General features: G+C 37.1%; 1 protein-coding gene across 1 annotated transcript; it reads right to left on the bottom strand.

Annotated features, from left to right (window-relative positions):
• Positions 1-2,516: 2,516 nt before the first annotated feature.
• prrt1 (proline-rich transmembrane protein 1) lies at positions 2,517-16,407 on the bottom strand. The gene is made up of 4 exons (XM_008422765.3): positions 16,063-16,407; positions 11,407-11,735; positions 10,611-10,802; positions 2,517-8,281 (listed from the first exon to the last, which is right to left on the bottom strand). Exons 1-4 carry the CDS (start codon positions 16,079-16,081, stop codon positions 8,105-8,107), a joined length of 717 nt encoding a protein of 238 aa, XP_008420987.2. The 5' UTR covers positions 16,082-16,407; the 3' UTR covers positions 2,517-8,104.
• Between the last annotated feature and the right edge of the window lie 1,226 nt (positions 16,408-17,633).

Raw genomic sequence — 17,633 nt, forward strand, 5'->3', positions numbered from 1 at the left:
TGTTACGTAAATGTGTTAATGATGAAGAAACAACAGGAAAACCATTAATCTGCCATAACTGGTGGCCATGCTGTCTTGCGCTATGCTGTAAGGATGAGCAGGTGCATGCGAGGGTGATTGACAGCGTTAAGACCAGCCTCCTGGCTCCGATTGATTGTTTCTAGTTTGCACTGGAAGAAGGCAAAGGAGCTAAATGTTTTTCATATATTATCTGTCTCATCTCTACAGTCATGACATGGAGACAGTTTCAACAAATATGTAAAAAAATGTTTTTGTAAAACTGCATCCTAGATATCAGAGGCTGAAACTTCATCCTATAAACATCCTTCTTAGAAAGTCACTGTTTATCTCCCAAAAATTAAGATTAACTTAAAAAAAGTTTTATATTCTTACATTTTTAAACAAATAGACAAGGTTTCTAGTTAAAAAAAAAGAGAAAAAAAATCAGCATGCATTGGATTAAAAAAGATTAGAGAGAAAATAAGAGGGAGTGGAGCCAACCTGTGTCTGTGAGATTACAGATGGCCATTTAGCTTCCTGAAGAGATCCGGTGTCTCTGAGATCGTTTAGCTTGGCCTCGAGCTGCACGCCTCCGTCTTCCATCACAGAGTCTGGGCTTCCCCTGGGTCAGCCTCGCTGGATGTCTCACTGTGTGTGTTTGTGTCATCCTGCTGCACCATGCCGGGCTGCCATCGCCGCCGCCGCAGCATCAGGCCTGGTGATGGATGGAGTTTTGGGAAGCTGGGTGGAAAATATCTGCGCTTGTTGAACTGAAACTGGAGGCTTACAGTCCACCGTAAAAAGAAAACACAGCAAAAATACCAAATCTGGCCAAGTGATTTTAGTCTAGTTTCTGGTGAAAAGATCTTAGTACACTTGAAATGAGACAAAACTAACATAAAAGTAACTTTTCAACAAGATATAGCAGCTTGTTTTAAGTAAATAATTCCTTAATATTTATGAAAAAGTTCTAGTTTTTCATCAAACTAGATGAAAAACGTTGCTAGGTGGGCGTTACCTAGCAACGCCCACCAAGCCTAACCCGCAACCTAGCAACCCAGTTCTAGTTCCACTGACAGATTATTTCACTAAAAACACAAGGAAAATGTTTTGTATAAGTAAATTTATCTGTCAAAGTAACTAGTACTTTTTAAAATCAATACTAAGGAATTGTTGACTTAAATAAAGCCTCTATTTATTGCTGATGAGTTACTTGTAAGTTACTTTTGTCTTATTTCACATGTATTAATTACATTACATTTGAAATAAGGCAAAACTAACTCAAAAATAACTTATCAGCAATATATAAAAGCTTGTTTTAAGTCAATAATTCCTTAATATTGGTGAAAAAGTTCTAGTTTCATTGGCAGATAAATTTACTTATGACAATTTCCCCATAAGTGAAATAATCTGCCAATTTAACTACTACATTTTCATCAATATTAAACAACGATTTACTTAAAACGAGCCCATATGTCTTGCTGATAACTTATTTTTGCCTTATTTCAAGTGTAAAAGTGTATTTGAATGAGAAACTTAGACAAAAATACTTAAGATTGTATGTTTTTGCAGTGCATTTCTTGGCATTTCTGACATAAAGAAATGTGTAAAGAGGTTTAAAATAAATAGTAAATTAATCTTTTTAACCTTATGGAGAAAATGTTCTGCTGTAAGTGAAATAATCTGCCATTGGAACTAGTACTTAGTTTTGTCTTATTTCAAGTATGCTGAGATTTACAATAAAAACTAAACAAAAATACTTGGTAAGATGTTTTGTTTTGCAGTGTTGGGTGAAAACACTTCTCCAATTTGTAGCAACTGAAGCTTTTCAGATCTATAAACTGAAAACTTCAGGAAGATGATGGACATTTTAGGTCTTAATTCATTCCATAGGACTTTTTTGATCATAATCTTCTTCCATACCTAAATCTGAAATGATCCATTCAAATAAAATATCCCAGCTGTCACTTTAAATGTTTTGATGTTACACTTTGTTAAACACCCCACAAATAAAGAGGTGTGCTGCATCACACGTGTTTTTTCAAATGAGATATTAAAAAAGATTCAGTTAACTTGTGCTGGTAAATGGAAGATTAAATGACCTTTCAGGGGTGAAGGGGTTCTGAATGTTTTCGCCCAAGGCCCCAAGTAGGTTAGGATCGCCCCTGGGAAAAGGACTGACGTTGTTTGATGAAATTGCTTTTGGAGCCATTTAAAGCAACTAATCTTCCACAGAAACAACAAAATCCAATCATTCAAATTCTACAGTGGAAAGATTTGGGGGAAGATAATTATCTTTTCTGTGGTGCAGAAATGTCAGCAGCTGCAAAACAAACAGCCACAAGACCTCCTGTGATTAAACACAAGATTGTGAGAGCTTCTGTGTATCATTCTGTGACAGAGTAGGGAGGAAGAAAAACCGGGGCAACTATAAATAGCATCCCAGTGATGAGGGAGAGATGAGATGCCACAGAGACAGAGGATGGAGAGGTGATGCAGAAACCAGGCACCAAACATTTTTGTTCACAAATCAGAATTATTTTTTTATTCATTACTCAAACAACTGAACTCAGAAGCAACCAATGCATGTGCAACACAGCCCAAAACATGAGAATAATAAACCCCCACGTTTACACAGGTAGTTTTTGGCTCCTTGAACAAGCAACCCCTAAAAAAACTCAAGATAATGAAATAAACAGGGAGTCACCTCTGAGCTGCAGTTACTGTAAAGCACAAAGGGAGACGCAGCCTAATGCCACTTAACAGAAGTCTATATTCAGCAGACACACTTACCGCCAAAGCCTTCTTTACAATAATAATACTAAACAGCACTGTGCCTCAATTACGCTGCAACACTGAATATCATTGTCTGTATATAATAGCAGGGCCTGAATTTATCAAACAGGAAAACATGGAAAATGGGTAAAATGCATAAAGATAAAAATGTACACCTGTTCACTATAACTTTAATAAATACAATATAAATCTGAGACTTTCAGAGGTATATTTTATTTGGCTTTCTTGCAGTGATGCGTTGCTAAGCTAATGTAGCTTCAGCTGTTAGCTTTAGCACCAGCTAGTCGTCCATCAAAAATGGATACAATACAACTGCTAGCTCTAATATGCTGACCAAGACATCATATAACATAGTTTAAATATGTACAAAGATTAAAACAAAACAAAGAGGTGAGAGAAGGCAAGTTAAAAACCGTTTGAGACAGTAAGGCTAGCCTGAGCTAACCTTAGCTAGGCTAACATGTACAGGCTCAATTTAAAAGCGAGCTTATGGTTTTTTTGTGCAAAGAAAAATAATTTACAAAGTGAAAATTCACACAAATGACCCATTCAGTCAGAGTAACATCTAAGAAAAGTGAGGGACAATTTAGGCGTCGTCTAATTTAATTTAATCACAAACCTGTAGAAATTCATCACTGTAAAATATTTTTTATTCTAAGTAAATAAAGTGAGAAAAAAAAGTAATGGTAACTTTCAGTTTATTTCTACATTTCCTTCCCCGTGCGCATTAGCATGCTAAAACTATTAGCATTCTCTGTACAACAGTCTGCCATGCTAACAATATAGAGAAAGTTAATTAATTCAAACACCTGCTGTCCTACCCATAGGGTGAATATACTCTGATAAACCCTACAGTGCTCCGAAAAGTATTTCCCCATTTCACTTTAGCCTTTTATTGCATTTAAATAATTCAGATAATCAAATAAATTCTAATATCAAGTATAAACAAAGTAAATAGTCACAATAAAAAGAACATTTCTCAAATTATGATTTAATTTAGAAGGGGAAAAAAGATTTTCAAACTAATGTGAAAAAATAATTGTCTCCTAAACCTAATAACTTTATTTATAATGACTAGAAATGACTAAATATCATCCAAATAAGTAGTTAGCTAAGACAATTCATGACACTCGTAAAAGAAAATAATTTAAACATAAACCCACAACTGATTTTACAAAAGAATAACGTTTCCTTTTTAAGAATTACAGTACAGCTGCAGGGTAAATCCTTTTCTGATTAATAAATGAAGGCCCAGATGTTCCCAGATATACAGAAAATAACACACCGCCATTAATAATACTCTTAATTACAAACTACAGCATATATCTTTCTTTTTTAAATACTGTCTGTAAATTTAAATAACTATATTATTTTTAAAAGTATCATCATCAAAGGGAGAAGCAGAGAAACAATGTGGAGCAGAAGAGATATGTAATAGGTCCATTTATCATTAAACAGGGACTCACAGGGAGGGATAAAGTTTTCATAGAGCAGAAAGTGCTACAACACAATGTAGGCATTAATATTTTCTCTCTTTTACTTGAAACATTCATTTCATAACCCTAAGATAAAAGTTCATAGAGCGACTTCACAGCCACGATACCTCTCAGAGACAACAGCCCAGCTGCTGTTCGGAGCTACATTGTAGAAACGCACACATCTATCCTTAATACTTAGGACAAATGGAAACAAACCGAGGACGACATGCAGGGTTATGTTACCTCATATGTCTACTGCTGTACTAAGAACAGAGTCTTAGAGGGTAAATATTAGCTCTGCCACAGGAAAAAAAAGGCTAAAACTCTTCTAAATTACTTACAAAAAGAATATCTGCAGATCTAATCTGTATATTCTTTCTATCTATGTCTCCGTTTCTTGTTTTTTTTTTTTTGGAGTAGCTTGTTTACCACTTTGGAAAATACTGCATCACAAACCCATTGAATATTTTAGGAAATGTTCCCATCAGCTGCTGGGAGCACAGCTACTTTTGCACTAAAAGCCCATTAGCCTAGATTTATATTCATCATGCACTATAAGATCTATAAATGTAAACAGCTGTGTCATTTTATCTGGTTACTACAAAGTGCAATATCATCATCATTACCATCACGAGGTACTAACTGTAAGCCAATTCAGAGTATCGGGTAGCTGCAACGACTCACTACAGATTACAGCAGACAAGGTTGATGCAAGGGTCAGGATTAAATAAATAAGAAAATAAATAATATATAAATAAATTAGAAAACCTATCATTTGTAATAGTGCTATCTCATCTGGCATTTTATTGAAATTAAAGCAAAGTTTGCTGACACCTAACATCAGAAAGTATTCACAACCTCTTTTTTTCCCTCCACATTTTGTTACAGATTTAGCCAAAAACCAAACTAAATAGTTTACTTTATAAAAAAAATAACAACAAAAAACAAAATAAGGGGGAAACATGATTTTAGAGATTTTGGAGAGTTTATGAAATGTGCATTTTGTTATGAGAAATTGGTCTGGTGACACTGAAATTAAACTTTTTAGAATCATGTCTGGACAAAAACAGCAACTGATAATCACACCATCCTACCAACACGTTTTTAGTGGAAGCTAATGCTAAATTGCTAATTCAAATTATGTCGGCCCTTACAACACTTTAGCACCAATTTAATGTTAACACTATGATTTATATTCTACAATACCTTTATGTTTAGAACTTGTTCTCCTCTGGCCGTTTTGGTTTGTTCGTGTAAGCTTCTTGTTTTAAGTAAATTAAATCGGGGTGAAAAAAGAGACCGTCCGGAGACGTTCAGAGTAGCATACATGCAGTGAGTACGCATGCGTGCACATGCGCATTAAGAGGTCCGCGACATTTACAGTAGCTCAGTTCAGCTTATACACAAGATACAACTAAAAGAATAATATAATGAATTGTTTTTAATGATAACTAGATGGATATATATGCATTGTCGTGGTTTCAAAGTGTATTTTCTAGCCGCAGCTGCAGTCAACTACAAAACGTATAAAACTCGCCTCCCTTTTCGTTGATGATGATCTGACTGGTTAGCCGCTAAGTCAGGATATGTCATACAGCTATTAATAAAGTATATGACGATCTATCTTCTATGTCATGGTGTTATGCTGCTGATAAAATATAAGCACATGGTGATAATCACAGCGTTGTTCTGTCGATCTCACAGAACAGCGGAACTTATGTCTAAACAGTTTTCTTCCACTCTGTTGGCAAAAAACAAAGTTAAAGTGCCCACTACCGCCACCTACTGGTATCGAAATAAATATTTAAAACTAAAGAAATCTTGTATTCTTTCACATAAACGAGTCACTTTGAGAATATTTAACAAAGTAATGCATAAACAGTCTTCACTCACTTCAAAATAAAAGCTTGAATACTAATACTGGAACAATTCTTAACAGTCGGTAACCAAAACTTCAACACTGACGCTGAATTTTATTCAACTGAACCTTTACAAAAGAGACACGCAATGTGCGCTTTAAAATTTATCCGGAAACATAAATGAAAAAAAATATTTATGCTATTAGAGTGTTAGCCGACGTGTGCCCACCAATAGTTCTTAAACTGCTAAAATGTCCAACCAGATTTAAATCCAGGCTGTCGATTCATCACGCCTATCCACCTGCACGTACCTCAAGAGGATCTGCAGAGAATAGAAAATACACAACAAACCAAGCTTGTAGAGGAGTCAGTAGAACACAACTAGCTGCCAAAGGTGATTAAACCAAAAAAATTAAGCTACATACCTGAATATATATTTAACATTTATTGTTTAAATTTACAAAAATGACTGAAAACTTGTATTCATCTTGTCATTGTAGGCTGTCTGGTGTGGGTTTTGTTTAAAAAGAAAGGAAAAAAAATGAAACCAAAATTCATAAATAAATGAAAAAAATAGAAAAGGTGATGAGGTGTGAATACTTTCTGGTGATGCTGCATGTTGGGCCCCATGTGTGTCTTGCTCAGGCTGGGGCTCACAATGGGCCGATGCAACCAGTGTCGGTAAAACCAGTGATAAATCTTAGCTGGGACACAAATGAGTATCATTTTAAATTATTCAGCTCATCTGAGACCTGTGTGGGTCCCGATTATTGCCTAGAGTTGAACTGCCTCTGATTTGGAGGAAACATTACATAACCAAAGGACACGCCATCTGAGTCCCATTACTTAATTACTAGAATGGGTCCCATGCATGACGACAGTCGTATAAATGCATAGAGGCCAATCCATCTTCACAAATTAGTGCCTTGTGGAGCAGGAAACCTTTATAAAAACAAATAAAAACTACTTCATGCTCCAACAATGATGCATTATGCTCTGAGCAGGACTAAAAGTGCATTTATCTAACTTACACTGCAAAAACACAAAATCCTACCAAGTATTTTTGGTCAGGTTTCTGCAAATTACAGGTAATTTTTCAGCAAGATTTAAGAGCTTGTTTTAAGTCAGTAATTCCTTAGTATTGATGAAAATGTGGTAGTTTCATTGGCAGGTTATTTCACTTATAATATGACAAAAATGTATTCCTAAAAGTTTAATAATCTGCTCATGGAACTAGTAATTTTTCATCAAAATTAAGAAATTGTCAAGAATTTTATATACTAAAAACTCACCTGTTTGGAGTTGCTTTTTAACCAAAATTAAAGCGACGCTAACCAACATTTTGATTTGTAATGACTTGGCAAAACGTAATGTTGAAATTGTTGCTTTATGACTTTATATTTTTGTGTGCGTATGATGTAAAGCACTTTGAGCTGCCTTGTTGCTGAAATGTGCTCTGCAAATAAGCTTGTTTGATCAAAACAAGCTCATACAAAGTCACTTGGAAGTCAGTTTTCTCTTATTTCAAGTGTACTAAGATATTTACAGCAGAAACCTGACCAAACATACTTGGATTTAGTGTTTTGCGGTGTAATAAATGAACGTTGCGAGTCGGTTGTTGAAATATTAAGCACACAGTGACTTACAGTTTGTTACCCAACTGCATCAATTAGCAGCAGACAAATGGATCGCGAACACAAGAAGGTTTGTCTCCATCCTGCAGCTCATACTTTTAATATGAAAGCAAATATTAAGTGGTCACTCTGGACCTATTTAACAACCGCTTGCTATTTTTGGCCATTGGTGGGTGTTTGATAGAAGCAGGTTAGGTCTTTAAACTGTGTGGGTAGCTGTACAGAAAGGGCCGACAAGCAGAAGCGGTGCATTTTCCTTCCCCCCCCTCCTCACCAAGCGATTGACAGTAGTTAGATAGATAATATTCAGACGTTCTGGCTGGGAAAGTGGGACCAGTTAGGGGTCCCAGTCGTCGTCGTGATGCTGCGAGGCTATGATGACTACCACGGTGAGGATGGTGCAGAGCACCAGCGAGGCGATGCCCACGGCCAGGCTGATGAAGGAGAAGTTGCGGGCCTCACGGGACGCTATTTCCGCAGTCACCATGTCCCCTCGGGCTATCGCCATGCGCACCTGAGCAGTGGACAGGAAAAGAGAGGCGAACTGAGCGAAACACGTTGCATAACGAGACGGTGCATGAGTGGGAGCAAGACAGCACCATGTATGGATCGATTTCACTGCAGCGCAGGCTGCATGTGCAGGAAGAGGCCGCTGCATGCAACACAAACACAAAACACACGGCAGCGACAGACCCAGCTCCATGGGAATTTTGCAAGCACGTATTTAGGGAGGGGAACAGTAAATAGGTATTTAATTTAATATAAATACATAAACAAACGTATAACTTTCAAATAAAACATCCATTTTGCTTATTAATACAAAAACTAATTATGTCAACAGTGGCATGTACAAAATGTTGAGTAATTATGCTCAGATTTTTTAAATATTATCTTATATATTGCAAAAATCTAATGTTTCCAATCTCTGAAGTCTATTTCTACCTAAACCTCAAAATCAGCATTTGGCTATTTTTGTTTATTTTAGCTGTAAAAAAAATACAGAAAATGTTCAAGGAGGGAATGGTTTCACCCATGTTTTCAGAAATCATGGAAGTTTCAATGTGTACCAGTTATTCATAATTCACTCTGTGATGACACAGTGTAATAATGTAATAATGAAGAAAAACTGAATTTCATTTTATGATTTTAATGAAAACAAAATATTGCAGATGTATATGAACAAAGCACTTTGTATTTTAAATGCAAAACTATTAGTAGTAGTGTTAGTAGAAGGAATAATGTCACTATTACTATTACTAAAAGTAAAACGCACAGTGCAGTAAAACTTTTTTCTCCCCCAAAAGTTACTCAACTACCCACCTCTGAAGATAGATAGCAAAAATTAGTAGCCTGTTCTTGTTAACTAGCTTAATTGTCATGGATTAGCTAGCTAACAGCTTATTACTTTACTTACTCGGTTTGTTTAGAGAAAACTGTGCAAAGGTTATTTGCCTTACTGGTTTTCTGTCATGATTTTAATTTCTAACACACCAGGGTTCAGATCTGCACAGCAAAATGTCTCGGTTGCTAACCCGCCGGAGCTAGCACCGTAACCGCTCATGTTGCGTTTAAAGACGGCTCGGAAAAACACGTTACGACACGTTAACAACGGATTAAACAGCTGTAACGGCTGAAGAAAAAAAATGCGGGGAACAGATACGGGAAGTGCAGGAGCAAATCGAGATAATAAAAAAATAGAAGGCTGACCACTCGGAGGTAAAAGATAAATAAATTAAACAGGTCAGGTGCGGGCACGGCTGACTGTGTGCCCGCCCATGCCGCCGGGGCCGAGCAGCGGCCACACATACTGTACCGCTCGGACCGGCGCCTCCACGGCCTGTCAGCTCCGCTCAGCTCACAGGCAGCTGAGCGGGCCCGGAGGACGAAATCCATTCTGTCCCGTTGCACTGACAGTGGTGCGGTTACGTAACGTGGCATGTTGAGTGCATGTTGGTCAGCCCGGTTTACCGTCACACAGATGGAACAACAGGACTCGTTAAGTGTGAGGAGAGCCACCGCAAGGAGCTGTGATCCCCGCGTCCTGCATGGAAAAACTCCGGCACAGCTCTAACTGAAACAGCTTCCCACCTTCTGCTGCTCCAAACACTTCATGCACTTTGTTTTGCAGGATGGTTTTATAGCAGAGGTGTCAAACTTCATTTTTGTTTTGGGCCAAATTAAGATCATAAATGCTCTTTGTGGTTGTGCCAGAATGTGTTGATAAAACCCGTTAAAAACATTAATAAATTCTTAAAATGAGATCATGTTGAACATCTTTCCAGTCCCTCCAGAATTTCGCAATTGTTTTTGTAATTTTTTGTTTTTTATTTTTTTTGCAATAAAAATCACTTTGGGGTGCTGTTTGTTGTACTAATTTGTAAATATTAGTGATATTAACGCTTATTTATGCCTTTTTATTACTCAGCGTACAGACCACGCTGAGGTCTGTACGCTGAGCTAGCTGCTGAGGTCGTGCCAAGATGGCGTCCACTATTAATGCACGTTAAGGTATATTTGGTGTTTGAACTGCTAAAACTGGCAGCTGAAAGCCTTTATAGAAGGAGCCTCAAGTATTTGCAGAGTTTTGCTGCTTGTGGTTTGCTATGTTCCAGCTTCTGGTACAACTTTGGGTCAAACATTTGTACCTGTTTTTAATCGTACTGTAGTAAAGTATGTGATTGTCAGCTCCAATGTGTTTTCAGTGGTTCTGACATCAGTTAAGGCTGAGGCAGCTGTTTAGTACACAAAGTCAGAGATGTGTTAAATTATCCAAAGTGTCTTTATCCGCTATTAGCAGTTCTTATTACTCTGACATAAAGGTACAATAATAAAATTATTTTTACCTTCACTGCCTTGATGATGGCGATGATGCCTGTGGGCCAGAAGCAGCACACGGTGGTCAACACGGCGATGGGCAGGTAGTCGTGGGGCGGCCGGCGGTCCATCAGGGTGATGCTGGGGGGCATCTGCATGGGGTGGATCTGGCCTGGGGGGATCCCCGGGTGGCTTCCTGCTGCTGGCATGTAGGGCTGACCCTGAGCGGACCCGAACATGGAGCGGTTAGATGATTCAAACTGAAGCTTAAAGCAGCGATGGCACTCTTTTCCCATTGTAGAATTCAAGCACTTTTCAAGGATTTTCCAGGTAAGTTTCCAAACTTTTCAAATTAAATTACAAATTCTAATTCAAATCAACTTTATTGATGTTTCTATCTTGAATTTATTCTGAAATATTTATCTTTTATCTTTAAAATGGACTAAAAATAAAACTGAATGAAAACTTTGGAAATCAGACGAACTTTGATGTTAAATGTTTAGGAACCAATTTTGTTTACTTGTTTTACTAATCCGTGAACTTTTTACCTTTAAATATAAAACGATACTACCAAAAATATTGATGATGATAAAAAATAAAACTTATAAAAGGATTTTCAATTAAGATTCACCCAAAACGTCAAATATTTCTAGTTAGAATAAGCAAAGGTTGACTTAAAAATCAAGATTTTAACCTAAAAATAAATAAACGCAGCATGAAACTGCCTCAATGTGGCAACACTAATCCTGAAGTTTATAGATAAAAACAAAACAAAAGTTAGAAAAAATAAATCTGTGAGCGTTTCGGAGTCGGTCTGTGACTCACCGACGCCATGGGATAGACGGGAACGTAAGCGGTGCATGGCTGCAGCTGCAGCGGGTAGCCCGGGTGGATGTACCCCACGGGCGGGTGCTGCATGGCGCCTCCGGGACCCTGGGTCTGCACCGTGTAGCCCTGCGCGGCGCCCGGAGCCCCGAAGTGGAACGTCGTTTCTTGGAGGTATCCGTCGGAGCCGGGAGGCGGCGGCGGAGCGGGGTAACCGGGCTGGGCGCCCGGCACGGCGGCCATGTTGGGATGCTGCTGCATGTTGGAATCCGGGGGGCCAGGGAGGTACGGGGGCGGCTGCATGGTCTGACGGCCGGAGTCGTCGAGTCCTGAGAGGAGGAGAGCGACGGTTAACAGACACGATGTGAGCGCAGCTCGTCTAAATGTCATATGGAGCTAAATTGGTGCCACAAAGTTTGTATAAAAATTTTCGTTTTGAAATTGGAAATAAATGTTTGAAACAGAAACGTAAACTCTTAAAACTGAAAAATTATTTTGAAACTGAACAAAGATTTGAAACTAAAAATAATTTTAAATTTGGGGGGGAGGACCTGAAACGAGGAAACCGGAGTACCCGGAGAAAACCCACGCATGCACAGGGAGAACATGCAAACTCCATGCAACCCAGAACCTTCTTGCTGCAAGGCAACAACTCTACCAACAGCGCCACTGTGCAGCCCTGTTTTTCAGACTTTTTTTTTAGTATCAAATTTCAAGTTAAAATTTTTTTTTCCCCCAAAGGAGGGAATCAAAGTACATGGGAGAAATCCAATACAGAGCAGTGAAGGGAGATGAGAATCAAGCAGAATTGTACAGGAAGGCCATATATTCTCCAACCTGCTCCATCTCTGCATTAATGATGACAGCAGTCGACATTTTCACGCCTCAGGATGAAGACGATGAAACAAATACCCTTTTCATCTCTGTTTATCATCAGTCAGACATGTGGCATTTCATCGTGGAGAATCTCGTCTGCTTTCTCCCACCTGTGAGTTCTCTCCGTTTTTGTCAGAAAATGACTGATGGAGTGTCGTGTTTTCACAGCATAAAGGGGAGCTGAGATAATACTGCCTGACAGGGACATGGAGGAGGGAAGTGAGGGGGGAAACAGGTGCATGCTGGATGTTGAACCGAGCAGCTGCACTGCAAAAGCACAGAATCTTAACAAGTATTTTAGTCTAGTTTCTAGTGCAAATATCTTAGTACATATGAAATAAGACAAAACTAACTTCCAAGTAACTTTTCAGCAAGATATAGGAGCGTCGTTAATAATTCCTTAATGTTGATTTTTTTTAAAGTACTAGATCCACTAATAAGACATTTTTTCAATATTACTTAAAACAAGCTCATATCTTTAAAGTAACACTTCAGCAAATTAAGGGCTTGTTTTAAGTCAATAATTCCTTAATATATTGATGAAAAAGTATCAGTTCCACTGACAGATTATTTCACTTATGAGAAAAATGTTTTAAGTAAAATAATCTGCCAGTGGAACTAATACTTTTACATCAATATTAAGTAATTATTGTCTTAAAACAATCCTGAAAAAGTTACTTGTAAGTTAGTTCTGTATTATTTCAATTGTAATAAGATATTTGCACTAGAAACTAGACCGAAACGCTTGATAAGATTGTGTTTTTGCAGTGTAGGAGCTTGTTTTCAGTCATTCATTCCTGAATATTAAATTTAAAAAGGTACTTGATCCATTAGCAGATTATTTCACTTACAGCAAAAAAAATTTCCCATATTATAAATGAATATAATCCGACAGGAACTAATACATTTTCGTCAATACTAAGAAATTATTGGCTTAAAACAAGCTCTTATATTTTTGAAACGTTACTTGTTAGTTGGTTTTGTCTTACTTCAAGTGTAATAAGACATTTGCAAAAGAAACTAGACCAAAAATACTTTCTAAGACTTTGTGTGTTTTTGCAGTGACGACTCGCTTTATGTAGAGTTTCCTTAACGCCCATCACAAGAAGGAAGTGGACCAGAAACACAGAGAGACACCCAGCGAAGGTTACAGACGGGAAAAGAAGTTTATTTGCAAAAGCAACCAAGAGGCATTTTTATTCCCATGCTTACAGGACCGACAGGCAACAAGAGGCAAAACATTTCTCACAAGACATCAGCGTTCACGTGGAATAATCCACAAAACATAAGATTTGCAACAAATGGATTAAACACTGCTGCTGATGTTTGTTTCCTCGCTTATTCCAAAAAACAACCTACATACAACCAATATTCTGATATCTAACAATAGCAATTTCCATTGAACAATTACAAGAAAGTCAGCCTGCTTACAACCAAAGCATTAAGATATTATGCTACATGTTCGGCAGAGTTTTCAATGGGGGAAAAATAAGACAAAACTAACTTCCAAGTAACTTTCAGTAAGAATTATCAGCTTGTTTTAAGTCAATAATAACTTAATATTGATATTAAAAAGGGTAATAGTTCCACTAGCAGATTATTTCACTTATAACAAGATATTTTTCCCATGTTAAAAGTTAAAAAATCCACCAGTGGAAAAAGCACTTTTTGCGGAGTAGGAAGCTTGATTTTGCTTGGTAATATGTTGATTGAATGATTGCTTAAAATAAAATGGCAAATAGAACAATACACCATAACATATTGATCTATTTGTGACAAATTATACTTACACTGAGTTTGATCAATTTGAGAGAACTGTCTGGCTCACCGCGTTCAATCTGAGAGTTGCAGCTGATTTTTTCAAAATTTAAGCTTTTTAAATTTGAGACTAAAATGTTTCCTCTAGGAACATTTTTAGAAAATCTAAATTTTGTCCAAAGTCAATTAAGCAGTGCAGAGTTAAAGCTGCTGCTTTTTGTAGTTATCACTACAAACGTACCAATAATCTAATCTGACTGAGTTTGAGACGGAGAGAGACAAACCAAATATTTCACACTGCAAAAACACAAAATCTTACAAAGTAGAAGTTTCTAGTGCAAATGTCAGTACACTTGAAACAAGACAAAAATAACTGACAAGTAATTTTTCAGGAGCTTGTTCAATAATTTCCTAATATTGATTAAAATATATAGTTCCACTGGCAGATTATTTCACTTATAAGTGAAATAATCTGCCAGTGGAACTATACATTCCACTGGCAGATTGGAATGTATAGTGAATAATCTGCCACTTTCTGGAACCAGTAGCGTTTCTCCAGATCTTGCTGTGACACTAGTGCTTTAATCCCAGAAACGTTCTTGTAATGATAAAAGTCCGACTTTGTAACCGTCTTCAAGGTTCATCACTACACCTGGTCACTTTAGTTTCTAGCTGTAATAGATTGTTGTTATTAAATTAATGTCTATAAACTGTTTCAGTGAAGTAAATCATGTGACATGGGACCAAAATGTTTCCCATATTATAAGTGAAATAATCCTTTTTTTAAAATTAAGGAATTGTTGACTTAAAACAAGCAAGTAACAAGTAAAAGTAACAAGTTAAAAGTAACTTGTAAGTTCATTTTGTCTTATTTCAAATGCCAGGATATTTATACTAGAAGCTAGATAAAATGAATAAATATATAAAGCTTGCTGGGATATTAGTTTTTTTAATCCTGGAACTGATAGAAGACCGACTTTGTAACTGTCTTTATGTGTATTTGGATATTCAGGACCTGACCACTAGTTTCTAGCTGTAATAGAAAGTAGTTTTTTTTTCTTTTTTAATCTCTAAAATGTGTTTTAGTGATGTAATTCACGTGATGTAGGAATAGCCGATGAGCAGAACTTTTAAACATCAACGTTAAGGAATTACTGACCTCAAACAGCCCATATATCTTATTAAAAAATAACTCGTAAGTTAGTTTTGTCTTATTTCAAACACTAATATATTTACACTAGAAACTAGACCAAAAATAGATTAAATAAACATGTAAAACGTGCTGGGATATTAATCCATAAAGCCTAGAAATTAAAGAAGACCAACTTTGCAACTGTCTTTATGTGTCTTTGGAGGTTCAGGACCTGATCACTAGTTTCTAGCTGTAATAGAAAGTCGTTTTTAAAAATTAATTTCTGAAACTGTTTTGATATAAATCGTATGATGCAGAACCAATGTAATAGACCGTTTTGTTTCTTTATTGCTGCTGCTCGTCCTTTGTTTCCCTCCTCTATCAGCTCCAGTTTTCAGTCCAGTTCATTCTGGATGCCAAGCTCCGTCTCCGCTCCCAATATTAGATGTAACTATGGCTGCAGACCCACAGCTATTACTGTCATTATTTATTTATTTATTTATTATTGATTAATTAGCGGAGGCACGAGCAAGTAAAGGCACGCGCATGCAGAGGACACCCACATCAAACAGTCTGGGGAGACGTACGTAAGCTTGTGCGTAATGATGGACATGAGAGATTAAAACTGAGGTTTTATGGATTTTAACGCCGCATTCTGGGTGGTTCGTGATGAAATACGGGTGGAATCGTGTCGCCGGGGTGGAAGTGACCCGAAACTACCCTGACGGGGGCACTTTTAACAGTGATAATTAGAGGCCCTGCGGTGATTTTCTCCCCCTCATGCTGCACCCACACAGCGGCGCATCCTCCCGCTGAAGCAAGCAGCTCGGGATGGAGCAAAATGTGAACCAATCTGACAAAAAAAGAGAGAAAATGCGTCTCAGTCTTACCGTGTTTTTCAGACGACATGCCTCCCGGTTTTCTGTACGTCTCCTTTAGTCGGATGTTTCACTCCAGCTGCTGGTGAATATTAAAAATAAGAAAAAAAAGAAGAAAAAAAACCCCTCCTTTCGATGATTTTATTTCTCCAAATGCGTTAAACCCATCTTCAGGATGTCTTCATCTTAAAAACACGCTCGGTTTGAAATAAACTCGAGGCGTTTTTTATTTCTAACGGGGTTTTAATCCTCGGTGTCGCTCCGCTGCTCCGCTCCGTGCGGCTGCTGCTCCGATAAGGTTTCTTCACCAACACGTCGCTGTATATTGAATTAATGAAACACAAAACTACCCTCGTCTTAAAGCGACAGCCCGGAATGTGGGCTGGAAGAGAGCCGGCCCAAAGCAGAAGCGAACTGAGCGGCAAAGAGCTTTACAACAATGGAGAAAATAAAATATAAAATATTTGCTTTGGCAGAAACAGAAATCCAGATCTGCACCATTAAATATAAAAAATATCCACTGAAAACATTTTTTTTTTAGTTATAGCTGAATTTAAGTAAATTAAGAGTGATTAATTTTAATAAAAAATCTGTTATGACATATTTGGCAAATCTGATCATCAAAACTAATCCTTTAATAGGCTCAAAATGTGTCTAGACTCTAGAGAAGTCAGTAGCTGAGTTTCCATTACAAATAAATGTTTGTCTATATTCCGATAATGTAACAAAAAGAAAAAGTCAAAGTTGCAGTGTTTCCATTAAACAAGAAACGCTACAAAGTTTGTTCATAAGTCATTAAAAACATCCTCCTACCACTTCCTGTTGTCTTCTTCGTGGTTTGCTCCAGTAGCAACATCCTGTTGTTGATCATGTGACTCATGTGATGAGAAAATAGTTTCCAATGCACTTTTGTGAAATAAATTTTGATATGGCCAAAAAAAACCCTCTAATTAAAGCGACAAAACTTTATCAAAAAATGTCAAAATTTGTTTCTGTTAGGCCAATTTATTTTCAAAATGTGAAATCGCACCAATTGTATGGTCAATGGAAACGCAAGTATTAATAAACACAAAAAAGAGGTAAAGCAACAATAGGAAGTGACTGATTGTTCATTCTATTGACCAGAATATAAAATTTAAATTAAAAACCCTTTTAATTGGCAATACAGAATACTCAATTTTTCTTCAAATCAGCATTTTAATTGGCTACAAGTAATAAAATTTAAAAGTAGCTAAAATAACTACGTAATGTAATTTGTTGTAAATGCTATGCTGCGCATGGTTCTATTCATTTTGTTTTTTACCATAAACCAGGGGACTAAATTTGAAAATTAGCCCTTGTGGCTAAAGTTGCCATATTTACACGGTTGTTTTAATGCACTTATGTTGGTTAATATGTCCCATTACTGAAGAAATACATTTAAATAGAATAAAATATAAAACATGAACATTAGCTACAAGAGTTGTAGAATTAACAGGAAGTGGGGCCCAAAATCCAATTGTGCCTCAGGCCCTGTATAATCTTTCACCAGCCCTGCTGAAACAATCCTTATTAGGATCTTTTTATTTATTTATTGATAAATA

This window comes from Poecilia reticulata, chromosome 11 (assembly GCF_904066995.2).
Source record: "Poecilia reticulata chromosome 11, P_reticulata-male-v2, whole genome shotgun sequence".
NCBI classification, from domain to species: Eukaryota; Metazoa; Chordata; class Actinopteri; order Cyprinodontiformes; family Poeciliidae; genus Poecilia; species Poecilia reticulata.